At 35.8% G+C, this 14472-nt stretch overlaps 2 protein-coding genes across 3 annotated transcripts in view; both read right to left on the bottom strand.

The window, feature by feature from the left end:
* Positions 1-4607, bottom strand: part of LOC149647349 (metabotropic glutamate receptor 3-like) — a 77493-nt gene extending 72886 nt beyond the window's left edge. For both annotated transcript variants that reach the window (XM_089850199.1, XM_089850200.1), the window contains exon 1: positions 4310-4607. The gene's annotated coding sequence lies outside the window, so the exon portion shown is untranslated. The remainder of the gene's footprint in view (positions 1-4309) is intronic.
* A 3466-nt stretch (positions 4608-8073) lies between these two features.
* LOC149647348 (uncharacterized) lies at positions 8074-13142 on the bottom strand. The gene is made up of 2 exons (XM_089850198.1): positions 12045-13142; positions 8074-9077 (listed from the first exon to the last, which is right to left on the bottom strand). Exons 1-2 carry the CDS (start codon positions 12457-12459, stop codon positions 8188-8190), a joined length of 1305 nt encoding a protein of 434 aa, XP_089706324.1. The 5' UTR covers positions 12460-13142; the 3' UTR covers positions 8074-8187.
* Positions 13143-14472: the final 1330 nt, after the last annotated feature.

Below are 14472 nucleotides of genomic sequence, written 5' to 3'. Positions count from 1 at the left end.
GGGTAAATAAAGCATACTTTTGTATTTTCTTCCGAACAATGATAAACAGTCTCAATTCAGGTTTGACCTCTCAGTGTATGGTATAGGATAACATCTGCTCGCATTAAGATGGACGGAGATGGGAAGCATACGGCGGCGTACTAACACCCTTGACCCAAAGCGTCAGCTGCTCGGGTCAAAAGACTCTAGGGTTTAGACCATCTGTCATATTTTGATATTTTAGTAAACATCCAAATTCGAAGCATTATGTACTAGCCATTTTTTTAGAAATACAGAATAAATGTCGATATAAAAACTTGTTGCGAACTTATCTCCCAAAACCAAAATATCTCTAAACAAGATGGCCCCGGCCAGATACGACCCTCGTGTCGTTTGTAAGGGTGCAGCTATCGAAAACATTTTTATTTTTAAAACATTGTATAATCTTTGAAATAAGGAAGCGTTAAACCAGGGATGGATTTAATTTTAGAAGTAGGAATGGAGAACAGAGTAATGTGGGTGCACGTCAATGTCCGGACCACCTTCCACGGGACGGAGGGGTATAAAAGAAGAGGCGGCGGTCATAGCGACAGAGGTGAAAAGGAAATCACGTATTTTTCGCCGTCCCCTTCAGCAACGTCATCAAAACGTAATTTAAGTGAGCCAATAATATAATTTAAACTTTTTGTTACGTGTTTGGAGGGAGGGGCTCTATACTGGGTTATGAGCCGGACTGAAGTAAATACTAACCGTTTTCCATTCCTACTTCTAAAATTAAATCTATCCTTGGTTAAACTAATCCCTATTTACTTTAAAAACCTCAAATCAAACGAATATTCATTAAATGACGAGTCCATTTTTAGTGAGGAGCCCCTCGACGCGCAACCTTTAACGGTATTTATATTATTAGCCCTAACCCCAATCCTTTTATAATCACCAATGAACAAAAACTATGATTAGTGAGTAGCCTCTCGAAGCGCTACCTTTAACAGCGCTTGTTAAAATGATTATAACCTCTAAGTAACCCTTAATCCCAATCCTTTTTAACAGGAGAAAAAATGCCTTTCACATTTAAAAACGATTTAACCCGTCCGAATCTGTATTAAACCCAAAGTTCTGATACTTTTAAATGAAACTAGTAATCAGAGATTAAAGTAGCCTATGCAGTACTAGTGGTCGTAGGAGACTATTAAATTTTACACGCCTACAATACTCATGGCTTTATGGCACGGAAAATACTTAGTTTGCAACATTGGATGTGAAATGATGCGTTATTATTACAAGAGCCATTATGAACTGAAACTTCACAAGAGTCTACTGTAAAGTTGAATGAAAGAAAGCTCGCATTTAAAAGTCCTACATCTTTTGATAACCCACACCTCATTTGCTTTAAGACCCGGTAGTTAATTTGTAACTTCTTTTAAACAAAGATTACATAAAGCACTATCTCTTTGGACTGTGTTTTAAACGATTTTTTCCAAAGTTCTGATGGTGGCATTTTCCATGTGCATTGTTTTTTGTAATTCATAGAACTTAAATTTGAATAATTTCTATATTTATCTTTGCCCAATAGGGCCAATACGACCAAATGTTTCGTGAAAATATGATGGCTATGCCCTGTGTTAAACATGGTCACTAGACTAGAATTCTCGTCAGTGGGTTGATTATAATTTGTAGGCCAAATTATGCCTTAAAACTATACCACGCAGCATACACATTTTTCATTAATATATTATGTTAATGAATCTATGAACCCTTTTTAGGAATTTTTGATTCAAAATTAATAATATTACCTAAAAATTTGAAGACAGCGTTTCGGAAATGCTGGTTTTAAATTAAAATCCCATTACACTTACAGCTGAAGATTAAAACTCTTAAAATTCACACTACAGCTATTAACACATTTCGTGTTCTTATAGACTGAATAGGTTCGATTTCGAAGTGCATTTCTGTTGTCGTGTAGCACAGTTCAGGGTCTATTTTTTGGCTCCGCTTTTTTTAGCTTTCAGCTTTGAACGTCTGAACTTTCAAGTTTCTCGAATTTTTTGGTTTTCTTTATATATTGAACTTAAAAAAGCTTTTAGAAGAAAGTTTTTTTGGTCTCCTTGGGTTTCCAAAGACTATAGAAAGTCTACGCAACGTAGGTTATTCGATAGTTTTAACTATTCGGAATAACAATTTGATCTACTTAAATTCAAATGCACTGCACTGTTATCCCCTGAACCCTGACTAGGTAGTCAATACAGTCAAATTCCCAAATTACAATTTCGTCGGTTACTTTATTACTACCTGTTACCCGCGGCGTCGCTCACGTGTAATAAGAACTATCATCAAAATGATATAAAGAATGGGTAGATTTTACTGATTCGACTAATATTTTTGTAGCACCGTAGGAGCGAAGGCACTCGGCGTTGCCCGTCAGCCCCTAGGGATGCATTTTTGTGATTACTGTTCACGTGGACATTATTCCATAAAGAAGGGTTTTTAAGTTTTTGGCCGCCATTTAAAAGGATGGCAACAAAGCGAACCCAAAAGACCATTCAACCCGTCCATAGGTTTAAGGAAACCAGTGTACTAAATATTTGTGAAATCGGTTGAAACGCGGGGACTTTGTTTTATAGAGAAGATTTTTTACATTTCTGGGTGCCATTTTTTAAGATGGCAGCGGATTGGAAAAATCTTTCTTAGTACGCGCCTACTACTTATGAGTAACGTTCCTGCAAATTTTCAGCCTTCTAGGGCAAGTGGTTTGGGCTGGGCGTTGATTATCAGTCAGTCAGTCAGGACTTTGATTTATATAGATATAGATTACGGCTTACGTATATTCAAATCCCTGACTATTAGTAAGGACATGTTTAAATTACTTGACACTTTTCCAGAACTGTAACGGGAAACTCTTTAGAAGCAGGCCGTCTACATAGCGTAGACGTTGCATAGTCTACGTCGGGGCTTGGGGCCACTATTTACAAATCCGTCTTGCTTTATATTTGACAGATTTTGGAAAAGAAATCGTTGCAGCCCATAAAAATGACATCTCTCTCCGTGCTGACAACTCTAGGTTTTTTTTTGTATCAAAGAAATGTACGTTCATCATTGCCCCGTAGCATAAGCAAATACACGCAAGTCTTCCAACAACGTTAAAAGGTGGTTTAATTCTCATTGTAACTCGTGTAGGACTTCAATTGACTCGCTTCCGTCGTTCTCGAACTAGCTCGAGCTTGTAAGTCTCTCATTAGCATTACGAAGTATAGGTAGTGTCATATTTATGGAAGGAACATATCTTATAAACGTAGTGTGATATGAACGATGCAGTTTGGCCAATTCGGTATTGAACTGTGACAATGTGCATAACGAACAAACAATCGTGAAACTTTCGTGTGAATAAAATTTTTCTACCTCGGAAATTGAAAGTTGTGAGAATTATTAGCCTTCCTACACTTCATAACCCTTTAGTTACGTCCGAAAAGACATCTAAGTTTTTCTGAAAAACTATTTTGTATTTAGTCTAAGTTTCAGACTTGTATATTTACTTATGCTTATAGCCGCTTATAGCTTTAAATAATGGATTTACTTTTTTCCATTCTCGACTTTTATTTTTTGGCCACACATAAAGAGGGTTTTAACAACGAAATTCAAATAACTCTTTACGTCACCACAAGAGACAATGGAAATTACGCAAAATCATTACGATAACAATAGTCCTTTGAAATTATTGATTTATTTCAGAAATAAAAAATTAAAATAAAAATGTCGTTCCTTAAAAGTATGAAAATAAAACGCGATGATAACGCCATGCCACGTGACATCAATGACATATCACAGAAAGTAACATAACAGTCATAAGTATGACACTTTAAAAGATATGATAATAATGGTGTTTCCGAGAAGAACTTTATTTTGATAATACTAGGCGGAGTGATACTATTTACGCCAGGAGGCCAGGCAACTTGGCGGACAAAGAGCAGTACAAAGTAGTCTCGCCTCCTGCAGTGTAAATGGGATCAATCCTTCTAGTCTGAAAACTATGCATTAGCTTGTTATTTGGCAAAACGTTTAGAAGTAGTAACCCTTTGTGAGGCCCAATTATTCCCTATCCAGGCAAAACTTCACGAAGACAAACCTTAATGTCTTTTATAAATTAAGATTTACGGTAATGGGAAGCGCATGTCATACTTGTTGAGAAAATTTTACTTAAATACTACTTATACATCGATTTAAACATTAGGAGCTATTAAACAATATTCATTACCACTTCTCATACTTCAAAGAATCTCTTCCTACTTTTAATTTCGTTATTAACAAACCCCAAATTATTTTAAAAATGACTTACCAAAAATGAACACGTAAATCCAACAAATAGTTGAAGCTTCAAAAGTAGAAAAGTCACCGGTCAATCGAAGTTCTCAAGCACGAATCGACCGACACAAACGCGAAATCACGTTAAGTCTTATAATTGGTCCGGTTACCTTAGTCCACAAGTCACTTCACGAAGTGGTCCACTTGGATGCACCCTGGCAACTATGACAATGAACTCGAAATTCACAACCGAAAAAATACCGGCCGAGGTCAGAAGTCAAACGAAGTTCTAAAACGCGAAATCGCATAAAGTGTATTAATAGGTCCGGTAAAACACTTGTTACCTCAGTCCGCAAGTCACTTCACGAAGTGGTCCACTTGGTCTCACTCTGACAATGAACTCGAAATTTACAACCGAAATATTTCTGGCTCCGAAATAAAGGTAAGGAAGGTAGCGCCACGGAACGGCCAATTCACGAATCGTATTACGTAAGAGACCGGTCCGTTAAAAGTCTTACCTCTCTCTACGACGTCCAACTCTCATCTGGTGAGATTGGCTGACGAGTTTCGCTGGCCGTTGTTCTCCCAGGGGGTCGTCAGCGCATCATCAAAGGGGGTGGCGAGGGATAGGGCGGAAACCCATTTTATTCTACACCTTTAGCGCCTTGTATCATCGTTGCGGTCAAATTACACACTATGCGATATGAATATTAATGAAAATGAAAAATATTACGTGTTGATTTAAAGAACCAGTTTTATTAGAATGTTAAAAAAATAATATTAAAATAACGGGATATTTATTTATTTACTTTTTAAATATCAAAATGTAAGAATTCTTATGTTTTAAAATTGTAATACAGCTAATTTTTACCCCTCCGAGTGGCGATGACGTTACGGAGAGGTATTACACTTGACGTGTCTGTGAGTGTGTGTGTGTCTGTCACCGCGTTAACAGTTGGCAAATTAATTTCAATTAATAAGGATTCCATATCAGCCCTCGTTTAAAGTATAAATTTTAAAATATATACATATTTTTAGAAAGTTGTTACTATGTTCTGTAACCATCCCAGATTTTTGATGTAAAAAAATTATCTTTTCCATTTCTAAGTTATTGTTGATAATATACCTTCAAAACAAAACCAATAAATACTGACAGTTCTGAAGATGAAATATGTCCCCAACATACAGTCATAAGTTTATAAGATATGTTCACCATAAGTTTGTCATTGGTTACAAACTGAAGCTTGTCATGAAGTGACTGAGGTAGGTCATAGATTCGGGTTAAAGCGACATACGCCTGGTGAGGCGCTGCTGTCAAAGGCTTAGTAATACAGACTAAAAATAGGACTAGATGGAAGTCCTGTGAAACTAACCACCGAGTGTAGAACTTCAATTCTCGCTTCCGTCGTTCTCCTTCAAACTAGCTCGAGCTGTAAGTCTCTATCTTATGAACTTATGGTAAGGAAGTTTAAAAGTAGAAGTGGTTGGGACGGAAACGAACCCTGAGCCATTAATACCAATTAAGCATAGTTTCATTGAATTTTAAAGTACTCACAAAAATATGTTTCTAAAATCATAGAGATATTTCATTTTGGTTAATTAGTGCATAGACTACTTAGTGTTTTGTGTTTTCGTAGACAGGAAGCTCTTCACGGTTTCCATGCAATTAAAACACCCGAGTAAGGATGAAACAAGCAACTTTCTCGCATATATTATATATTGGCACTTATTTTCATTGATAGATGCTAAGGAACTATAGCGGGTCTTTACGTGTATCAATTTTTAGCTTGGATTTTTTCTCTTTCTCCAATATATTGTTGTCTTGAGCACCTTTCCGCTACCTTACTCTTTTGTTGGCATTCACCCGATCGACGGTGAAATTTAACCGTCTACCCCCCCCCCTGAAAAAATCCTCTAAACTCAAATGGCCATAAAGCAAACAAGACGGATGATCCGTATTAAGAACCCCAGCGTTAATGCGTTGAGTTTGGAAGATTACTTTTAGAGAGTATAGACGCCTGTATACCGAATTAATTCGGTATACAGGCGGCCTTTACGTAGCCCCATTTGTTGCCCCCCCCCTTTTCTATCTATCTCGTTCCTCTAGATGGTACCGTGCCTGAAGGGGGAAAATATGGCTGGAGGGGGGGGACGGCACGTATCACGTGATATTGTTGGCGGGAAATTTGAATTTGTTTTTAGTGTATTGGTACGACGTCATGTGACTTGGTGACGACATTCAGTGTCCATAATGTTATTATTTGGTGTATCTTTAGGCTACTGTATACATTTAGTGGATGATTTAATGGTAATTCTATAGGTTCAGTAGACCCTTTCTACACGCACCCGTCCCGTAATGTTTTTTTTTGAATGATTTTAAGGTCTCTCCATGTATGCTTATGCCATACTAAAGAACTAGATTAGGTTTACGTAGTTTATTGAAAATTAAGCAAAGACTAAGTTCTACAGTAAGGATGTATGCTTTGTATTGTTATTATTAGGTGTATTTTTAGGATATTGCGTACATTTAGGGTATAATGTGTTGGTAATTCTATAAGTTCAAGTAAACCCTTTCTACACCGTCCTGTATGATTTTAAGGTATCCATGTATGTTTATGTTATACTAAAGAACTAGTTTTAAGTGAGATAAGGTTTACATTGAAAAAAGGTTCAACTAACCCTATGATGCGGTAATACAGTAGGGTGTTATAGCTAGTAAACGAAATACAAGGTTAGAACAATAGTACATTTTAATACCATAAACGTGGTATTACGGCAGTTTTTGCACAGTTTGGCATTTGATTAGAAGTTAAAATGAAGCAGTACAGCTAAAAAACTCAGAACATAAGGATTACATTAGTTTTAATACGAATTTGGAGAATAAGTACAATTACTTGAGTTAAAAATAGTAGTACAAGATGATTAAGCACATAAACATTTACCATCATAGAAAATAGAACAATATTACTGCATGCGAGATTATTAAGTACATATATATCCATGTACCTTCTATAAAACACCATTAATTAAATTGATTCACATTAGTTTTAATACGAATTTGGAGAATAAGTACAATTACTTGAGCTAAAATGCAAAAAATTACTAAAAAAAAACATCAGGACATACGAATTACATAGAATACATGGCAAATAAGCACAATACTAGTTATTAAACTAAAAATCCTCATTGGATTGACTGAAAAATATATACGCGCTAAAATATTGATATACAGTTAAAATGCGCAATCGCTACTAAAAACATCATCAAAAAGCAAGAATTACACTGATTTTGATATCAAACAAATTCACTAAAATGCAAAATTAATACTACTTCAAAAAAAAATGGTAGTACAAGATGATTAAGCACATAAACATTTACCATCTTAGAAAGTATAGCAATACTACTGCATGCGAGATTATTAAGTGCATATATACCCTTGTACCTTCATAGAAAATATAACAATACTACTTTTAATATGAATTAAAAGCAATAATGGTTATTATACGATTTCAGTACAAATATCAGGCTAGTTATTAAACTAAAATGTTCACGAGATTGACGAAAAAATATATTTTTTCTGACGCGCTAAAATACTGATATACGATTACTGATAAAAATATGGAAATATTACTAAAAAAACGTTATAATTATCATCAAAAAATAAAAATTACACTTATACAAAACAATTCAATACTTATTTTTATACTAAAGTGCTAATATATACTAATTAAAAAAGCTTACTAAATGCAAAAATATTACCAAAAACGCTGCGTATTTGTTAAAATATTGTTACATATTATTAATTGAAATACGTTAATAATACTAAAAATAATACTTGAGATACTAATTAAAATACTGATACTGGGTATCTAAAATATATACAAGTAACTTATGTGGAAAATGTCAAGGATTCTAGTTAATATAACCGTAGGGGGTAGTTTTATAGTCAGGTAGAATTCTAACTTTATCCACTACGACCTGATATGTTTTGGTCTGGTTGATCGTGATCAGAGTGTGATCTTGTAGACGTCTGATTTGAGGACCAATAGGGACTTGAACCGAGTTCATTAGAGGTTCACCTTCATTGTTTACGCCTAGTAGATTCTTCATTGTTTCAAAATTTATATAATTTTCAGTAGAGGCGTTTAAATAAAATCCTTTAACTTTGATAATGTTAGTTTTTTTGCCGGTTTTAGGGTCTAGAATATCCATAGAATAGTTCTTTGGTCCAGCACTCCCCCATTCGCAAATATACGCATCTGGGCCATAGGGTTCTAGTTCATTTTTTAGTTCCCCTAAATAATCGCCTGTGGGTAGCAAATGTGCGCCGTCTGGCGAGAGGTACACTAAACTATCCGTGTCATAATAAAAACAAAGGTCTCCGACCTTTTCAAGATGTTTTAGTAAATGTAATCGAGCCATAGATGTTGTGTAGCAAGCGATAACTACGTTTGTATGTTTGTGTACGAACTCGTTTTCTAGGATGTGTTCGTACTTTACTAGTACGGTGTTTTCGTTGATTGTTAGTAAACTTTTAACCTCCAAGTCTGGATTTAATATTAATCCGTACAATTTGTTGGCATCTTTGATTAGTTCGGTAGAGGTGTGTCTTGTTTTCTGGCCAAATTTACCCCAAAAAGAGTTGAGCATAAGTTTGCTAAGACATCTGAGACCTTCATTTTTCTCTACTTTAGTGATATCCAGTTCTACACCCTCTTCGTCTTTGAAACTTTTGACATAGTTCTCCTTATCTTCTTGAGTCTGGCAATCTGCCGGGAAGCCGCTAGCTAGGGTTTTGTATTCTAAAAAGGTATTAACATAATCTTTAAACAGTCCTCCCTGTTTTGTTTTGGGGTCGTACTGTGTCACTTTGTATGACCAAGCCTCGTACATTCGTGTGATTGTGTAACCATTCTCTACTGCATGACGTAACTCGTCGACTACCCATGTACCTCTCAATTCTCTTTTTTCAGGAGTATGTTCGCAATCACCTTGAAACTGGGTTTTACAACATGTGTAGCATAATGGAAATGTTAATTTTCCATTAATACGAGCGGGCAGAACGGGATGAATTAGGTTTTGGGCCGGTAATATGTCACATTTAAGAAGACCATCAAACGAAAATATGTCAGGAAAATCGTCTAATATGATCTCAGGATGTCCTATAGGTATCTTGGTGGTTTTATTAATGAATGGGTATAGACTTGTGAAATCCACGTAGTGAATTCGCTCCGATCCTGTTGTTTTATGGTATAGTTTTGTTGCGCAACATCTCCCCCCGAAGAATGCATCACGAGGGTCTAATCTTTTTACTATTTTAGGCATAATATCATTATGGTTTAAAAACTCTATTATTTCGGGTTTATTTACTTTTTCCTTCTGCCATGCGCACTCCCATTTGACATTTACTGTATAATTGAGAGATTCTAATTTGGCTAACATGATCATGCTTCTAAAATATCTGGAATTCAAGGTTTGCGCAGGGTCTCCATGCAAAGCCTTGTTTCTGTTTAAAGGAAAGTGTATTTTACACCCATGATAGAAACACCCCCAATACTCGAATATTTCCTTGTTGATTTCACAAAATCCGTCTACTTTAAGTTTTTTGATTCTGGTTTCTTTCCCTCTAAAGGAGGATTGGATAGTTATGTTTCTTTTGTGTGCAGTCCACTCTAACCATTCTATAGCCCCTATCGACTGATTTTCGCTAAGTCTATAATAATTAGCGGGTATGATGCCTATAGTATCAGGTTTAAGATAATTTCGGCGAAACACATAAGAGCACACGCCAGGAAGAGTAATTGCGCCGCAATTAAATGGATCTACGCCAGTTACTTTAATGAGTAGCGTACGGAAAGTTAAACATCCTAGGAATAGTAAAACCGTATCGTTCTCACAATAATAATTGAGTTCACTCAGGAAGTCGAAACCGTGACCTTTACTATCCTCGGAGCTATGCCATTTTAAGAAGATATCTAAATTTTTCCTTGTAAAATATTGACAACCATAAGCTTCGATAGGGGGGAGATTAGTTTCTATAACATAGTTGGTTTCATTCTGTCTATTTACTTCAAAATTATGTTCTACAACATTGAATAAAAAATGTGGAAAATACCCTTTGGCTACGTCGGGTATACCAAAAGTAGAGGGAAACTTTGCTAAAGCTACAGGGATGAAATTATAGGAATCAAGAAATAGCAAGTTAAACAATTTCATTTCTAAAATTCGAGTTCCGTTAATTTTCAAAGATGGAACGAATTTTTCATCTCTATTTATGATTTCTCGAATTAGTAACTGATTATCATAATTACTGCCATAGTGAGACAGTATGATGACGTTCTTAACGGCATGCAACTGCATTAAATAATCTAAAAATAAAGCTATAGGATTACCGCCTGAAAATTGTTGCTTACGCTTACCAAACTGACTACACATATTACAGTTAAAATTTAGGGATGTTTCATCTATACAATGCTCACACACGGTTATGCTGACTAATAGGATAGCCTGGTGTTCATAGGCTCCTAACTTTTCCTGACACACCTTCGTTTGCACGCATTCTACGTCAAAGAAAATGTACATAAGATTTGGCTGATTAGGTCTAGGCTTTTTAACGGATGGCACTTCCAGAGGTTTGGCTTTGATAACCTGGATATAACATAAGTGATTGCTGGGCTGATATTTCTTACAGACCTGGCAATAAATCTCATCACACATATGCATCTCAGTTCTTCGGGAAAAATCAATAATTTTTAAACAGTCTTTACAGTGAAAAAGGCGCTCACATAGGGACTTTTTACTGCTGGAAGATGCTAAGTGGCTTTGATAGCAATCATCGCCTAAGAATTTCCGTAAGCAAGACTCACAAGCTATCTGGGAACCTTGGCAGATAGTGGGTCTCATGCAACTAAAACAAAAGTCATTACATTTATGGGACTGTATTCGCCAATAGGGTACGAGACATTTTTCGCAGAATCGGTCGTGGCTAAAAAGTGGTCTTAATTTTGTAATAACGTTATAATGGTTATTTTCATTCAATAAAAAGAGGCGGGGCCTAGTATCATATGGATCATTTTCGCCTAAAATCAAAACAGGGACGCTATTTTCGAATTTGTAGACGAAAATCGAATATTGATTTAAATAAGATTTGAACCTTTCAAACGATTCGGCAGTCCCACACTCACTAACTTTTACATCGGCCTTATAACATAAATCTAAAGCCTCATTTCTTTGTAGTGTGCCCTTTGGATCTATTTTAGATATAGTTAAATATCGCGTTTTTAGAGTCTTGTCACCCGTTGTATCGTCGGCGTAAGCTCTATGAGTCATAGCTACACATAACGCTTGAGCTAAACACAGGTTGTCAGAATTGACTATACGTACAATACCTCGTCTATCTTTACAGAATAGATTGAAAGGTTTAATCCCTCGTGCTACAGGGCGCCCTTTACCCTCCGGTATTCTTACAATGCTAAAAATAATTTTAACAGGACCTAGGAAAAATGCTTCCATTTCGTCATCATAGAGCATAACACTAAGCTGGTCAAAAAGAATATTGGGGTCTACTTGATCAGCTCTTCTAAAGGATAATTCTAGTTCAGACCTACAAATATTCGCCGCACTCTTTAAAGTAATTTGGACGTAGTCTGTAGGTCTATACTTACTAAGGATGCATTTGGTTACGGTACATACACTAGCGACGGGATCGTCAGTAACTCTAAGTACTACCTCTCGGCCATACATGTTAAAATGTTTGTAAAATCTCTCACTTTGCCCTATTATCTCGCAAGAAGGTACGTTGTCAATAGGTGCGGGTTGGTCCGTTTCTCCTCCTCCCCATTGTACGTCGATATCATCGTCAGAAAGCGTCTCTTCAGAACCGTTCTCCCTCTCCAAGGTATCGTTCAATAGTATCTCCTCTGCGGGTGGTCCTTGATCTTTTCCGTCTAAAAATGCGGCTATCTCTTTGTCATATTGCGAGCTGTTGAAGTCGGCGATTTGAGCTTCTTCGTGTATACCCAGCTCAATTTCTTCTTGTCGTTTCGCTAGGCGATCTACATATTCAGTTCTTAAGGGACTCGGAATTAGATCCCTTAGGTTTTCCAATTCTTCTATGGTATTACAGTCCTCTGGTCTATTTATAGTCAGTTCGTTCAATGTTGTACGGAGAGTTTCAGGATCCATGTTTATCTTTCGATGTTTGAAGATCGACTGCGTATTTTGATCATTTCCTAAGCCGCTTTTATACTAAATTTCTTAATAGACACGCCTACATTCCTCAATAATTTAACAATAGCCTTTATTACCTGATCCTATCAGTCACCAGATGTTTTCACACAATGCATTTTCGGAGCCAGGCCTGTTAATAGTTTACCCATTTTATAACAAAATAGCGCTGGCTTTGCTTTATGTCAAATAAATTGTCAACAGAAGAGCGGACTATAAATAGAATTTTGGTATAAACACCGCAAATAAGGGACAATTTTATTGGGGTAATAAATGAAAAACATGGTGTGTAAAAACTTTCTAGTGAGTCTCAATTGTGACAATATCCTTTGTTGTCTTCAAGTCTGATAAATAATAACGTTCCGAATTTCTCTAACAGGTCATAAAAACCATTGTACATTTTTCAAAAAAAATGCCACCTTAAGCTAACTAAATTTCTTAATAGACACGCCCACGTTATTCAATCGTTTAACAATATCTTGATTTATTGCTTATCAGTCATCAGATGTTTTTCTCTTTATGCATTTTCGGACACACGCCTGTTAATAGTTTACCGATTTTATAACAAAAGAACGTTGGATTTGCTTTATGTCAAATAAATTGTCAAGAAAAGAATGGCCTATAAATAGATTTTTGGTATAAACACCGCAAATAAGGGACAATACTTGTAAAAAATAAAAAACATGGTGTGTAAAGCGTTTCTAGAGATTCTCAATTGTGAAAATATCCTTTGATATCTTCATGTCTGCTAAATAATATGGTTCCGAATTTCCTTAATAGGTCATAAAAACCATTGTACACTTTTCAAAAAAAAATGCTAACCTATGAAAAGATAGTTTCTCACGGTCATGAATCACACTGTGAATGTGTAGGAGAGACGTCAGCCTACACAATTAAAAAAAAGCAATGAATCACAAAATAGATTCCAATGAAAACAATGAAATAGCACTGGTCAACCACCTCCTAAAGCCCTTGCCTGAACGTGTTTACGGAATAGGTAATAAAATATTTCATCAACCAGCTAGCAACTAGACACTTACATATAACATATTTAATTCCTTAAGAGGCCAAATTTCGAAACTTTTAAAGAAGAGACAATGCCAATCGAAATCGTATTCGTTATGAAAAGGTTTATCAACGGAATGAAATTCTCAAAACAAGTCCAAACATTATGCGACTTTCGCAGGATTAGAACAAAAGACCTTTCTCCACCGATGTGTATAACAAAAGGCGTAAATGTATGTACTACCGAAATGCGATTGATTGGGTTAATTTGTGATTAATGATAATTTTCGCTACTTGCTAGTGTAGTGATAGAACTGTAATACCTTTGAAAAAGGACACAATTGACTGTGAAAGGCTTGTAAATAAAGGAAGCTAAACCCAATGCCATATGGTCTGATTTGGGTAAAGAATTCTAGTGCTTTGTGAGAATGACTGAAACAAACAAGGATTTGAGCCTGATTTTTCTGCAAAATCAATCTTAATCTCGTCAAAGTTCTGTATAGACTGAAAGATCTGACAAGAAATAATATTAATGTTTTACCCTACCCAACTTGTTAACAATGTTGAACCCACAATTATTTAAGATCGGCTTAAGAGACTTCATCGAGGGGGAAAATCACAATATATTGTATGGTTTGCGATAAAAAGGTTAAAAAATGTACTGTTTTTTAACAAATGTTTTGATTAATCCTAGATTGATACAGCGTTTACTTGTAAGCACTGAAAGTTTTTGATTTAGCTGCCAGATTGAAGGTAAAATGGGGTATTTAGGATAGCTTTGTTACATTATTTGCTATGTTAAAGATGATAAAAGAGCGTTATTTCGGGCATCTTTAAAAAAAGAACGAAATTAGTCTCCTATAGTTCTGGAAAAATACTCATATATTTTCATGGTTTCGGTTAACGCACCAAAAAGGCCTTTTAAACTTGTCAGGATAATGACTGCGGGGCAAACCCCTTGAATTA

The sequence above is a fragment of the Phalangium opilio genome, unplaced genomic scaffold, assembly GCF_054372755.1.
Source record: "Phalangium opilio isolate 3A_F unplaced genomic scaffold, DU_Popi_V2 ptg000089l_1, whole genome shotgun sequence".
Lineage (NCBI taxonomy): Eukaryota > Metazoa > Arthropoda > Arachnida > Opiliones > Phalangiidae > Phalangium > Phalangium opilio.
The sequence above is the reverse complement of the archived record's forward strand: the minus strand, read 5'-3'. Positions and strand labels throughout refer to the sequence as shown.